General features: G+C 46.3%; 4 protein-coding genes across 4 annotated transcripts; 2 read left to right on the top strand and 2 right to left on the bottom strand.

The window, feature by feature from the left end:
* Positions 1-460: 460 nt before the first annotated feature.
* SERLADRAFT_459213 (uncharacterized protein) lies at positions 461-4,496 on the bottom strand (the record flags this gene model as incomplete). The annotated part of the gene is made up of 9 exons (XM_007314733.1): positions 461-2,256; positions 2,326-2,661; positions 2,727-3,415; positions 3,465-3,580; positions 3,648-3,735; positions 3,791-4,033; positions 4,088-4,146; positions 4,202-4,250; positions 4,310-4,496. 7 exons carry the CDS (start codon positions 4,448-4,450, stop codon positions 3,209-3,211), a joined length of 903 nt encoding a protein of 300 aa, XP_007314795.1.
* Positions 4,497-4,907: 411 nt separating this feature from the next.
* Positions 4,908-9,267, top strand: SERLADRAFT_446026 (uncharacterized protein; the record flags this gene model as incomplete). The annotated part of the gene is made up of 14 exons (XM_007314732.1): positions 4,908-4,978; positions 5,217-5,334; positions 5,386-5,451; positions 5,500-5,759; positions 5,815-6,172; positions 6,226-6,394; positions 6,494-7,194; positions 7,247-7,622; positions 7,688-7,794; positions 7,858-8,005; positions 8,059-8,135; positions 8,189-8,361; positions 8,420-8,711; positions 8,782-9,267. 14 exons carry the CDS (start codon positions 4,908-4,910, stop codon positions 8,806-8,808), a joined length of 2,943 nt encoding a protein of 980 aa, XP_007314794.1.
* Positions 9,268-9,953: 686 nt separating this feature from the next.
* Positions 9,954-12,251, top strand: mox3 (putative monooxygenase; the record flags this gene model as incomplete). Its single annotated transcript, XM_007314731.1, has 12 exons — positions 9,954-10,389; positions 10,443-10,567; positions 10,634-10,669; positions 10,721-10,787; positions 10,842-10,986; positions 11,036-11,072; positions 11,132-11,464; positions 11,524-11,712; positions 11,771-11,886; positions 11,949-12,093; positions 12,149-12,164; positions 12,196-12,251. 12 exons carry the CDS (start codon positions 9,954-9,956, stop codon positions 12,249-12,251), a joined length of 1,701 nt encoding a protein of 566 aa, XP_007314793.1.
* Positions 12,252-12,556: 305 nt separating this feature from the next.
* Positions 12,557-13,845, bottom strand: SERLADRAFT_413437 (uncharacterized protein; the record flags this gene model as incomplete). The annotated part of the gene is made up of 13 exons (XM_007314730.1): positions 12,557-12,609; positions 12,652-12,761; positions 12,814-12,838; positions 12,890-12,947; positions 13,020-13,047; positions 13,113-13,178; positions 13,232-13,332; positions 13,382-13,427; positions 13,483-13,510; positions 13,567-13,589; positions 13,644-13,675; positions 13,747-13,772; positions 13,825-13,845. 8 exons carry the CDS (start codon positions 13,394-13,396, stop codon positions 12,557-12,559), a joined length of 456 nt encoding a protein of 151 aa, XP_007314792.1.
* Between the last annotated feature and the right edge of the window lie 848 nt (positions 13,846-14,693).

Raw genomic sequence — 14,693 nt, 5'->3', positions numbered from 1 at the left:
AGTTTACTTGGATTCAACAAGGGATATCAAGGATTCTCCAACATTCGCATACTGCCTTTTTGACGGTTTTGTGGAAGCGATCAAGTGTCTTCCCAGTCACGTTGGCTTGGAGTTCATATGTAATTGAAATTAATCGGTGATCATCTAAAATGCGCATGCAAACCGATTCTCCTCCAACTGAGTTCCACTCAGAGTATCATTATGGCGATCTATTGTGCGTCGGGTTTCATCGCTCTCCTTTCCTTCACGATAAAAGGCGATTTTCAGGAACTATATATATGGCACATTAAATACTTTCATTTGGTGCCTGCGTTGCAGGGAAATGTTGGTCAACTTAGCACCTATTGTATACGGAACTTCATGTGGAAAAACGACGATGAATCTTATTATGAGTGAGTTTGTCTTAGTGCTAGCTCAAGCTTTCGCTCCCTAAAAGGTACTATCCACCTTTTAAGATTCACTGCGGTACCTTGCCTTCGATACTTGCGGGAAGAGGCAGTCCAAGATCATCTACCTTCGGAGCTAGAGAGCCTTCGATCGTGGCTCAATCGCCTCATGCTGTGCACCCTCTAGCGTAGTCAGCCTCGTTATCGGTTATCACGACCACTGCCTAGCAGAGTCTCTGCAGTCAATGCTGACCAATACTCTTACTGTCTACGGGACACACATTCCCCGGTCAGCGTCCGAAATCAAAAGGGCGGCGCAACCACACAGAGTGCGTTTGGACCCATAAGCGGCCGAGGTGGAAAAAATATCGTGGCATTTCTCAAACAAGGGCTTCCATTCTCCCTACAGGTTCCCGTCCCTTCCGCATTTTCCACGGACGCCACCAAGATCGGTCTATACAAAGCCCAGATCATCGAAAATCCAATATTGGCTACGACGGCATGGACTTTCCTCCTTAGGATCCTGTCATTGTACTTATGCTTGCAACACCTCAAAAGGACGCAACGAGCACAATGCCCAGAAACTGATATTCTGCATAGCTGACACCCTGGACGGAAGCAGCGAGGCTGGTGCAGGACCTTCCAATTTGGGACTACACAAGACTCAGTTGACTCCGGCAAGACATTTGTCGGAGAATGAGCAGGAAGACACTAGCAGCCGTGCTGCGCGAAAGGTAGGCAAAGGTTGCTTCGCGCACAGATTTCTTCAATGTTCGGTACGTCCCAGTGCATGTCAAGCAGGCTAATATATGAATTTGCATATTAAAAGTGACCGAACCTTGCCCTGTTGGCAAATGGACAGAGCTCCATTATGTTCTACGAAGGCTCGTCCCTTTCTGACGGGTTTCCATGATGCATCAATCCACACATGCCTTCTACTACTGTAATCAGCGCCATCTCAGCATCGATAGTTTTCCGTTTGGGGGGCCGTCTTTCCTCTATCTACATATGGAAGATTCATGTATGATATCTAATATAATACTTCTGAACTATCACACCGGTGTTCTCCCGCTTCTTGAAATCGATTCCATTCGAGATTCCGGCTGGTGTGTTCCGACGTCGAAGGCTGTTCTGAAACGGTGTTGATGCATTGAGTGATAGTCTTTCAAACTTACTCGTATAGGCACAGCCAATGAGACACCCCGTGAAGGGTCATTAATACAGACTGGATGCGTCTAGTATTGACCTGGCGCTGGGGCACCCACAACCTCATGTTTTGCATGAGTTCGGTTTTGCGTTTCGAAAATTCCTTTTTCGAGTCCTCCGTACTTGGGATCTTGATGATGCCGGAATTTCATTTGCGCTTATGCACAGAGGTCCGAACACATGTCTTGTTACCCCACCCAGAAGCTGGCCTCATGGAGCCGCGCCGCATCAACGAGGCGCCGAGCTTGGTTTTTAAGGACTTCGCAGTAGCGTCATAAGATTTTGTAGCTGAAAGCTCAAACTGACCACCACCACCACACAACTTACACATTCTTTTCCCTACCCTTTCAACTCGCAATGCTTGACGCATTCAAAATCAAAGAATTCAACCTCGAGCCAATTTATGAGTCTTGGACGGACCCACCGATGTTCTTTGGTGACCCAAAGAAAGACGCTCCGGTAGAGGACTGGCTGCGACAGATAAGGGCTGGGTGCTCCGAACGCAAGGTGCCGGAGGAGTATTGGCACAAGGTAGCTCAGCATTACATGGGCGAGACGGCGAAAGTCAGACTGGAGGAGTTGAAGAAGGTGATGGCGAAGGTGAACGGAGGGAAGTACAGGTGGAGCTGGAAGAAGTTCAAGATTGCGATGATGAACATGGGATGTAAGTCTTCTGTGGTCTTCGTGTAGAGTCGAGACAAACAAAAGCTGATGCGCTCCATTGTTACAATAGGGGACATTGATATCACGGCGACGGAGCCAGTGCAGGTCCATACCAAATCATCAGGTATTTTCTGGGTTACCCGGAAAAAGACTTTGAAGGAGCGATGTTCAGTTGACGAGTTGAATCGTCCTGCTCCTGTCAAAACGCATTCAGAAATCATAGTACCCAAGAGGAGAATGAGCTCAAAACCTTTGCCAACTCGCTCCATGACTACAGATTTCTTCTCGAAACCTACTCCACCAATTCCACCAACTCCCACCCGCTCCATGACCATAGACACCACAAAGCCAACGCCAACACGTTCTAGGACTATGGATTCTTCGTTATCAATAAACAACGAAAACAGTAGGTTTACGTCGGTTCTGTCACATCATTTCCGGTCTGACCTTAGTTTCATCGGTCTTTACTAGCTTTAACATCCGTCTCAAACGCACCAACGTGGTTGTTGAACGCTTGCAATGCCCTAGACTTCCTCACCGCCGAACACCCTACGGCCATGAGCACATTAAGCGCAATCCTGATTACCGCCGGTACGCTGCCCGCCATCCCAGCAATTAGTGCTGGTGCTGGTGGAACCGTATTGGCATCAGGTGTTGCGCAGGCTGTCGGAGCGATAGCGGTAGGTGTGGGCAACTGGTTAAAGGCACAACAAGACGGGCAAGTGCAGGTTCCCCCTCATGGTCAACAGCAACCGTCATGAACGGACCAACCGGGGACACACTATCGCCTCCATTATATGCCAGCTTGCCGGGTGAGCTTCTGGGTGTGGACCACATTGCAAGACTATTTATAACTTCGAACTTTATTAAGACTTTGCTGTACTTTTTTTTAGTAGTGGTAGGTGTATGCTTGTAACATTGTACGAACAGCGACGAGAAGTGTATATTCCAAGTTATCGTCGAGCAGCGTGTCGTAGCCACTTTCCTTCTATGTCGGGGATTTCTTCACCTACTGGTTCGCCGTCGATAAATAAACCACCAGAGATATCTTTGCTATCAAGACGAATGCCCGTATCAGCGCAGATTTTGACAAAGTCTTTCGGCAAAGGGGCTGTGATACCCAAGCGGAAACGCTTGCTCGGTCCAGATTTCCTATACCTCTAACATAGGGGTGAGATAGTGAACAACTGATGAATCCATAACACTCACATTAAGCGAGATGTGTGATGCATGTAGGAATATTCTGTTTTCAGGGACTGTGGTCACGCCAGCGATCTTCTCGGACGGTGTACTGCGCGTGTAAACTGTATCACCGAGTATAGGAGCTGAGATCGACCGAAAAGCGATAGTCAATCGGAGAAGTGCAGAAGAAAAAGCCGTAGGATCACGCACTGCGTAAAGCATGGGCTAGATGGACGCGGAGCTGATGTTTCAAGCCTGTGTGCAGTCTCAATCTGAGCAAGGACAAAGGTGCTTCTGGCTGTGTAAAAAGAACTCAGTCATCCATGCTGCACGATCAAACTCTGAGAACTGACCGAATGGCCAATAAGCTCCCAATCCGTGGCGGCAAACTTGGCGCTACAGCTATTGCCTATCGATACTCGACCGTCATTAATTTCAAGAGCGTCTCGAATTTCTCCCGATGTTCCGGGGAATGACTTCTCGCCACCTCTGACAAGGGCAAGATACGTCTTTTCTACTGTGCGTGCGAGAAACTGCTGAGATATTTCTCTGGCAGTGGCAGTATTACGAGCGAAGACAAGAGCTCCAGTGCAAGACTAATGAAATAAATCATGGTCAGGCAGTCCAACAAGACGAAAAAATGAACTCACCTTATCTAAACGGTGTACAGGGTGTGGAAGACTGTCCTGCTTTAGATATTTCTCTAGGTCTGAGTAACGGCGATCAGAAAACGGTCCAGAGCTTCATTCATCGACAGCACTGACCTTGCAATAACTCATTGAATTTATCCCCTCTCATTCGCTGCCCGTCGCTCTTGGTGAGAAATTATAAGTGCGCTATTAATTACTACATTATAGATGTTCCATACCTACCTCATTACCGTGACCTCCATCCTTCGAACCTTGACAGACGAGACCTGAAGGTTTATTTAGGACGACGATACCACGGTCAGCATATATGGCGCGCCTTGACCAATTTGACGTCGATACTCGTGCTGCTCGATATGCTTGCATTTCACAGTTGAAACTTGAGCGTCACAGTATGAGATCAACGTTGGTCTCCAGAGGCGCTGGAGAAAATGCCCAGCCAGCCGCGGGATGCCGCCAGAATTATGTAATCCAGTCACTGTTCGGTAGGGTTAGGTTAACGCACTCCTTTCCTCCTTTGTTCTGTCAGTGTGTCTTTCATTGAGAACTGAGAGGTTATGGATTCTCTAGGTCATTTACAGCGACTGCTTCACGGCTGCGCGCATGTATCCCATCAAAATATCAAAATATCAGCATGCTGATGAGACTGACAGCGTTCTGTGGCGAAATACACGCAGAGCACTCGAGCGCCTTGCTATGGAATAGCAAAAACCGCTCAAGGTCGCTTCCGCGATATGGTAACTCGTCCTATCTTTAAAGGGATGTTGAGGCGGCTACATAAATAATTAAGGCCGAACAAACTATAGGGCCAACTTCGTCTTCAATGGAACGTTTCCCCAAAGTACCGAAAGGTACTTCTCAGCCTTCTTCAGACGGCTATGACGTTCAGATCAGGTCAGTCTGTTGATAACGCTCAATGGTTTCACCTAATTGCTTGTCTCTTCAGTTACCGTACCCTCTCTGTCCGCATTGATGACCAAGAACCTACGTCAAAACCTACGTCAAAACCTTCAAAGGACTCCACTGAAGGTCTTGTGAATATTGACGTTCATCTCATCAGCTCGGAAGAGGTTTTCACGCGCTATTCGAGTCACCCATCTGTTGGTCTGGAGTTTGAAGCTGTCACTCGCAGAGCTAAAGGTGGTAAAAATGTCTTCTCACCTCCTCGAACTCAGTACTGGAAGAAAATTATCAACTATATCTTTGGGGGTTTCAATTTCCTCATGTGGATTGCGTTTATATTGTCTCTGGTACGTAATCTTTAATTCCATGTAACTTTCCGTCCTCATCAATGGTCTCAGCTGTCATATGAACCGCTAGGGGCTCCATCTCCTGCTGTTTTTAATCTCGGTGTTGCGGTCTTATTAGTATGTTTGTTGTTTGCATATTACCCCGCTCTTTAACATATACTTCAGATTTTAGTGATCATCGTGTCTGCGACGTTTTACGCTTTTGTGGATTGGAATGCCTCTCGTATCATGAAGTCCATCAAATCACTTGTCGCTCAAGAGGCTGTAGTCATAAGAGACAGTAAGCAACAGGTTATCCCAGCTTCAGACGTCGTCGTTGGAGATGTCGTCCAACTGAGTACTGGGGATCGCGTACCTGCCGACCTGAGACTCGTTCAAGTGACTCCCGATCTTCGGTTCGATCGTTCTTTGTTCACCGGAGAAAGGTAACAGTAGCGTTCAATTAATCAAATTTTCACCAGCCTAATGATTCACCCCAAGTGATATGGTTCCTGGGGCCGTAGACGCGACTTCCGACAACGTACTCGAGACACGCAACCTTGCACTCACGTCTACATTCGTGGTACAAGGGACCTGCACAGGAGTGGTCTTTGCTACTGGTGACAGAACAGTAATGGGTCGTATCGTGTCGATGTCTGGTGACACAAAGTTCAAGATGACAACTATCCAGCGAGAGGTCTGGTTTTTTACGAAGATCATATCTGGCCTTGCATTATCCTTGTTCGGTATATCTATCCTCCTTTGGGGCGTGTGGCTCAGGACATCCTTTCCTGGCTACGAGACCTCTAGCGGTGCTATCATTAATTCGATTGGATGCCTTACCTCTTTTGTTCCTCAGGTCTGTTTTCGATGCTTTGGTTTAACACAATCAATTTAATTGTGCTATTATAGGGACTTCCTGTTTGTGTCGCACTGTCCTTGACAGTTGTCGCGAGACGCATGGCTAAACGTCACGTTCTCGTCAAGAATCTAGCAACCATAGAGACACTCGGGTGCATGTCGGTCCTATGCTCAGACAAGACAGGCACGTTGACCGCAGGAGAAATGGTAAGTTCTTTCAGTATCTTTTACCTGAATGGATGCTAAGCTATATATCAGTCTATTGAAGATGTCGCTTTTTTTGACGGATCGTTACGAGTTGGAGATATATCAAAAGTAGTTTCCAGTGCTTCTCAACCTGGTCGATTCTCAGCATTGAAAGCCTTACACATGGTTGCTAGACTTTGCAATGGTGCCAAATTTAACGCTGCATCAGAAAACCTTCCCATCGAAGAGCCTACTGTCAAAGGCGACCCGACAGATTCAGCTGTTCTGCGCTTCTCCCAGTCATTGTCTATACCTAGTCTTGATGTCGACACTACAGCTCTACTTTCTTCGTGGAAGAAGACCTTCGAGATTCCTTTTAACTCCAGAAATAAATGGATGTTAACGGTTGTAAACCATTGCCAAGAATCGGGTGAGAAAGGTTCTGAACCGTGGTTGCTCGTCAAAGGTGCTCCAGATGTTCTGTTTCCCTCATGCGAAAGCATCATGAACACAGATGGTACCATCGTACCCTTTGGCAATGATGCGAGACGAGGCATATCTGCTTTACAAAATGAATGGTCTGATCAAGGACAGCGTGTGCTCGCACTCTGTCGGAAGCAGCTGGATGGCATCAAGACGAATGTATCGCCAAACGACATGGAGGAGATGATGTATGCGGAGGTGCAAGGACTGACGCTGGTTGGGATCATTGGTATTCGGGACCCCCCGCGTGCCGATGTTCCGTCCGCCATTGTGACGATTAGAAGAGCGGGCGTTAGGGTATTCATGGTCACGGGAGACTTCAAGCTTACTGCCGTGGCCATTGCACGCCAGGTATTTGACCATTGTATAGATTCAGAGTCGTCGCGCTTACCCTTAATTTCAGGTTGGGATCGTCACACAAGATCATCTTGATACCATCAGTAATATCAGGGTTTCAGATTACTCCAAGGAGTTCTCGGTCGTTCCGCTTTCTGCGGTTAAACCGTCTGAAGACGATCCGATTCGATCGCTTGTTCTGACCGGAGATGATGTAGCCTCTCTTAGTCCTGAAGATTGGAATATCATTGTTGGTCGATATACAGAAATTGTGTTTGCACGGACGACCCCTGATCAGAAGCTAAGGATTGTAGAAGAAATCAAAGCCCGCGGAGACAATACCGTCGCGGTCACAGGAGATGGGGTTAATGATGCACCTGCTCTGAAAGCTAGCGATATTGGTGTTGCGATGGGAAGTGGGAGCGATGTTGCGAAAGAAGCAGGTGAGCAGGGCTAGTTGTATGCCACGGTGCGCAGAGCTTGAACATGTGCCCCTATGCCTATGAAGCTTCCCTCATTCTCCTCAACAATGACTTCTCGTCCATCCCTGTCGCGATTGAAATGGGACGGCTTGTATTTGACAATCTGAAAAAGGTCATTCTCTACTTGACGCCAGTAAGCTTCTACATATCAATCAGAGCCGTGTTGTGGACGTTTCGCTGACAATTGTTAATTTAGGCTGGAAGCTACGCGGAGTTCATGGCAGTGCTAGGAACCGTTTTCTTCGGCATGCAAATCCCGATGAGCTCGTACTTACAAGTCTGTTTTTGTATTACCAACGACGTGGTCATGTCGATCTCGTTGATGTACGAGAAGCCTGAAGCGGGTAGGGTTTATGCTCGCTCACGTTCTTGAGGCCTTCATTTGACTGCTGCCTAGACCTTATGCTACGAAAGCCGCGGAACGCGAGGACTGACCGTCTGAGTGATTGGCGGTTTTTCGTGCAGGTTTATTTTGTACGTGGTTTTCTCCCCTGGTAGTGCAGCCTGTGTTTAATAGTTGGCTTTAGTTCATAGGGCTGATGATATGGCCGTGTGCCATGAGTATGTGGTTCTTGTACATGCACCAACATGGCCTCAGCTTTTACGACGTTATCCTGGTTTACAACAAGTGGACGGACGGGTGGAAAGGCCATTCGACAAGTGATCTGACGCAACTCGTTAACGTCGGCCAGTGCATCTAGTATGTAACCCTGTTCACGCTAACAATACCCGTTCCTGACGATCGATCGCAACTCTAGCTACGTGACCATCGTGTTCATGCAGTGTGGGAGCCTGCTTTCTGTGCGCAACCGACGTGTGTCTATCCTAAACTCCAACCCTCTTTGGGGTCCCCGTCGCAACCTCGTAGTCCCTCTTGGCATGATCGGAACTGCTCTCATCGCAGTCGTCAACCTGTACGGACCGGGGTTGAATAGCGTATTTGGGACGGCTCCTATACCGAGGATGTTCTGGGGCCTTCCGTTCTGCTTTGCTTTGGGTGTGTTGATCATGGATGAAATCAGAAAGGCGATTGTGAGGAATTACCCAAAGGTTAGTGGTCTGTTTCACCCAGTAGATTTCCCTCGATTTGCAAGGTTGATCCATTTGTCGTTTTCTCTAGTCAATTATCGCTGCTATGGCCTGGTAAAGTCACATTCGAGCTTAGTCTTGACGTTTTATTACTCGCATCGAATCTTTTTGGGAAATGTACTTTTTATTTTCTTCATATTTCTTGGGACTTAATTGTAGAGTATGTTTTCTACTCAACTTGTTGCACCTCTATATCATTTGATGTGGCTGGTGTGGCTAATGGAAGCTACAATATACTGCATTCCTTTTTTTTTTTTTTTTTTTGTAGACCGCAGTCTGAGTAAACGCTGGCCAAATATTTGTGGGGTTAAATTGTATCACCTGGTCTTTGATTGACACTTGTATTTCAGGTTCAAGACCTGTATCAAATCAGACGCTCACTGATTTGGTCGATAGGTGGGAACTATCAATTTGAAGCCCCCTTTTAGGAGAGTTGATGAAGTACTTGTGGTATCTATGGAACAATTATGTTACTTGTACATTCTGCATCTACTTTCTATACACGAACATCAGATTTCAGAAGAAGAGACGAGTTTGAATGAATAGCGGACCAGGCTGAGAATTTTTGAGGGTCCGCTATGAGGTTGCCGTTTCGGCACAGATAGCCGCTGAGAGAACTGTCAGCTCAGAAAAGCGAGGACTGGAGATATCTCTTCTAGTACTAACGCTCTGATGGTCCTCCCTTTTTGTAGTTGTCTTATGGTCAGGCCTTTATAAATTTCCAAGGCTTGATAAACGTGGTAAGTTCACCGTGTTGTGAGAACTTGGAGTAGTTTTTTTGGTTGCCGATATAGCCATCCTTATCATCAAATTCACTCTTTCATGTTGAGCGCCGAGCGCCGAACTCTACTAGTAGTCCGAGTGAGCCCAACTATATGATACAGACGCAGGTACGTTTCATTTGTAGGGTACTGACAGAGCATTCTATTAGGGGTTACTAAAGCATCGTTGTGCGCTCATATTTATAATATCAACGCAGTGCAAGGCCGATGCCCGATATATATGCATGTGGGTCGCCAGCGGTAGTAGGCCATCGACAATTCGCACTGGCTGATTTGGTAGCGTGTTGTCCTATCAGAATCTTCCCCATTACTTACCATTGAAATGCTATCTCCTGCAACTGATGACAGGTCGACAAAATAGTAGCACCCCCGAACGTTCTGATTCCTTCAAGTGCGACAGCTATTTTTGTTGCGTTCCATCATGATGCTACGGTACGGCGCGACGGCCCCAGGTTTGGAGATGCTGTACATTGCTTTGGGTGCTACCGGATCTATCGCGCTTACGATATATACCTACACTCTTTACTCGGGCCTCATACTCACTATGCAGCTACCAGGCTTTGAATCTCACATTGATATTTGGGTAGCCCTCGCAGCCACGATTTCCTTGGTTGTCGTCGCCGCAATGGCTTATCCAGATCGTTACTTTGGGACGAAATCGAGGCCAGACCTGCCTGGTCCTCGTGGAATACCACTACTCGGCAATCTCATCCAGCTCCTCCCTCATCGAAAGAGGATGCTGTTTTATCTGGCAGAACTGGAACACCAATATGGGGAACTTTTTACCTTTACGATGCCTGGCTGGGGACGCAATATTGTCATTAATCGGCCAGAGTGGCTTGAACACACAAGGAAGCGTAAGCCGTTCGCTAAAAATAATATCAATTCTCTGTTTAAGATGTTCTTTTAGAGGATGGCGTTGGGTATGGTAAAGGTCCAACTGCTTTAGCTATGTTTCGTCAATTTCCCGGGGTATCAAGCGCATTCTCAACCGAGGGGACTCGATGGAAAGCATCCCGCCAAGTGACCAAGTTTGTGTGCTCTTTTCACTCTTATCTTCTCAGTTATACTGACTGCAGAAGACCTATATTTATTTCAAAGACTTTTGACTCTCACGTGTCTCGTGCCATGAGCGAGGTGTGCCTTTAATGACAATCTGACCGCTTAGAATATTCAAGTTATGCGTAGATTGTTCCTGTCGCGAAAGAGTTATTAACGTCAGCGGCAAAAGACGGTCTTGAGGTTGATTTCGATAGTAAGTATGGCTTTCAAAAATATGAGTACCGCCTTGATGATCTTTTTGGCACAGATTTCTGTGGAAGAATTGTCTTGGCCATATTTTGCAAAACATCAATGAGTGTGGAGACTAATATGCTCACCTCCGACCCTGCTTGCCTAAGCACGCCCGACAGGATGATGGATGCAGTGATGACTCTAAATCACATATCTTCAGGGTGAGCTCTAGTTTCTTTGACCGGATATACCATTTACATGTCTATGCAGACGTCTGTACGATCCTCTATGGCAAATAACAGAAATAGTGAGCACTGAACATCTTACTCGTCTCCACTTTCATTCTCAAGTCATGTTATGTATCAGTTTACTGGCACTCGAAGAGCCTTCAACCTGGTTCGCAGTGAACTGTACGACATAGTAAATAACATTATTCAGGACCGCAAGATGTCTTGCGAAGACAAAGGCGACTTCTTATCTACCCTACTTAGCGACTCCAGCCTGGGCGCCAAAGACCCTGACTTTCTTCGTGACACGTTGGTCACTCTCCTTTTCGCCAGTCGTGACAATACCCAGAATGTCCTTGGTTGGTCCCTTTATGAGATGTCCCGCAAACCAGAGTGGTTCGACAAAATGCGCGAAGAAGCTTTGGCACTGAAGGATTTGGATGGAGAAGTTACCAGATATGGTGAATTGTCGGTATGTGTGTTCATCACGTCCATGACTTTGTCTCTTTTCATGCTGCTTGTTGTTTCCAGAAATATCACATTCACCTAGCTGTATTCTATGAGACATTAAGGCTTTGGCCTGGCGTTCCCAAAAACGCACGTCTTGCACTTCGTGACGATGTACTACCTGCGATACCCGAGTACGGATATGGACCCGTTAGAATATCCAAAGGTGACTATATCTTATGGTCCGACTTTTCAATGATGCGTAACCCGAAGGTGACTCCCCACACCTTGATCGATTCCATGTCATTAAAGGGAAAAAAACAATATCCAGGTTTGGGGCTCTGATGCTACGGATTTCAACCCTGCCCGGCACTTGGATGCTGAAGGAAAGTTTATAAAGCCTTCTCAGCCAAAATTCCACGCCTTTGGTTCAGGTCCTCGACTATGGTATGTCCTCTCACAGGCTTTTTTTTTTGAGCCCTCTCGCGTGAAACTGACTGTTCGGATAGCCCTGGTGCGCAGCTGTCCGCATATGAGTTTGTAGCTATCTGGGCAGCATTTCTGCCTTCGTTCGATTTCAAACCGGTCGAGATGAAAGATAGACTCCCCACTGATGCGCTAACGATGTCTATGCAGGGCCCATTTATGATAACGGTTGAATCACGAGCTTGACTGACTTGACAATAGCCCCGATGTTTGTTTATCCCAGGTGATTCTTGGCCATAGTAAGTACTGTGTAGTGGACTACTTTCATAGGTCGATCCTGTGGGAAGAACGATCACATTGAAAGGTTGGCATCGTACATACATTAAGCTAGGAAGGTTCACCTTGGCGATTGCGTACATCCTATCATAAATTATTTGAACATTGGAAGGATTTGCATTAAGACCGAAGGTCCAAGATTTAATGAACGAGGGGTCGCTAGGGAACCTAAACTGTCTGCTACTGATTATGACTTGGGCGCGAGGAAATTGATGCAAGAAATGCCACCTTACCAGTACCTCTAACTTACCAATACCGGAGCCTTATGACGATGCAGGTGCATGATTCTCTTCAGTCGACGCACTGAAGGTGATATCACATTGACAGGATGATGCATAGGCAGTACTATATTACTTTATGAGACGGATGACTGCTGTTTAATCATAAATTGCCTGTTACCACGGTGAACTTGTGTAGATGTCAATTTAGGAGAAATAAAAAGCAACATACCTCCTGATTCCTTGTAGCGCTGAGACAAGTCATGACCAATAGGCATAAGCGCGAATGTGTCGATAAAATTTCCAGAAAGTGCCCGAGCATTGTACTTTCGGGCGTTCAGTCTGGAGAAGAGCGTTTGAATGGAATCCCCATCAGGTTGTGGCTGATACTTACGAGGTCAAGATCGAATTGGCGTATACTACAATGTTCGTGTTATATTCTTCAATCAACACTGTCGTTAAAGACGTACTTTTCACTTGCACCAAGAGTATTCCACTGAAGTGGAGAGTGTGCTGCTCTTCCATAAACTGACAATTCGCATGGTTATACGTTGGATGTCAGCTTTCTTCCATGAGACTCGTGATTCGTGATTCACATACCATTATTAGGGCTATAAACCCTAATACTCTGAATGAAAAAAAGAAGTCAGACACTGGCAGGATGATATAGGTGTCACATATCCTGATACTCACGAAGTCAAACCACCAGTGCCTACAATGTAGATTAGGAGTCTATTGACAAGACCATCAATATTCGAGCTAAGAATTTGGATGTCACTAATAATGCAGCCTCGCAAAGCATGAGTACCTACCAGCCAATACCTGACCGTGCTCTGTGTAAATAATAGGCCATAACACATGCTGTCAGAAAATCATGTACGACAATCACGGCGATAACAGAAATTAGCAGATCCTGCAAGTAAAGGTGAGAGAATGGTATACATCATGCAAAAGGACCTTGCATTAGACTTCGCCATCACAAGGAACCAGGATCGTTGATATTGCACGCTGAAGTTGTCAAGTGTCAATGTTATATCTCACGAACTTGGGCAGAGCTGGTTACAAGTAAATGCAGATAACGATGCCCAGGGCTGGAGTGTATGGTCAGTGCACTGTGCTTCTAAACAAGAAATCGATTATGAAGCACCAAATCGTGTGGCAGCAATCAGGCTCTAAGAGGTTCTCGAATAAGCAAGATGTGTCAGGAAGACTTGAAGGATTTACCAGAAAAGAAGCGATCCATGTTTTGGAGCTGACTAAAAGAAATTAACCAGCGGAAATTAGCATAGTTTATCATGCTTCCCATGCTTCCTTTGGTGTTACGCACGCATCTTTACTCGCCAGGCATAATAGCTTGTTTGCGATAAGTCTCGTTTGTCTGTATGCATAGGAAGAAAATTCGTACAGGTTGACAAGGAATGCGATTAAAAACTTGTAGCATGTCGTCAGCATGAAACAATCACTGTAGTCAGTAAAGACTCACCGATACAGCGACCAAGACCTGAGACCGCCAGATATGAGCTAGAGAATAGATGATGAATGTTTCTCGGTTACTTACTGTCATCTCCCTGATGACATTTGGCGGATAGCAAGGAAAAGAATTGGCCCCGACATGCTAACTGGCAAAGCCTTTCAGGGACGTACCAATCTACATGCAGCAATGTTTCCCAATCTGAGAAGCCTCTAACGAGGTAATGATCCATTACGCTCATTGATAACACTGCGTGGAATGTTTCCAATATCCTAAAGCAGCGCTGTTAGTGTTGCTCAAAAAAGTCCACAAAGGTAAATGCTAAACCATAGGACTGCGATCTGTCCAAGAAATCAGTGACAGGCTAATATGAATGCATTCAGCGGGACACGATGCTCGTACAATAGACTGAAAAACCCAATGGTCTTTCGCGTGGTGTTGGAAATACAGAAACACCTGAATGCATGTAATGCCGTAGAATCTGAAGGAATCCATGGGGATGTCCAAAAAGTGCACCAAATTCGTTCTGCGTGTAAGCCCAACCGAAGGCTTGTCTTTGGATACTCACAGCATACCAATAAAGAATCCCATCAAAGGTCCCCGCATGAGATCCTCTACAGGCATAACAGGCATGGTGGGTGGGTGAGATTGTGAGAGTAGAGGTTAACGCCTCGACCAAGCTGAGATGGAGGGCTATATAAGTTCTGGCGGAGTCAGTTGAAGATATCGTGATGAATGGATTGCTGTATAGTGCATCTGCGACCAAAATAGATGGGGGACTATATAAGTTCTGCCCGGGTCAG

The sequence above is a fragment of the Serpula lacrymans genome, assembly GCF_000218685.1.
Source record: "Serpula lacrymans var. lacrymans S7.9 unplaced genomic scaffold SERLAscaffold_3, whole genome shotgun sequence".
NCBI classification, from domain to species: Eukaryota; Fungi; Basidiomycota; class Agaricomycetes; order Boletales; family Serpulaceae; genus Serpula; species Serpula lacrymans.
Note: the sequence above shows the minus strand (reverse complement) of the source record. Positions and strands in the feature narration are given on the sequence as shown.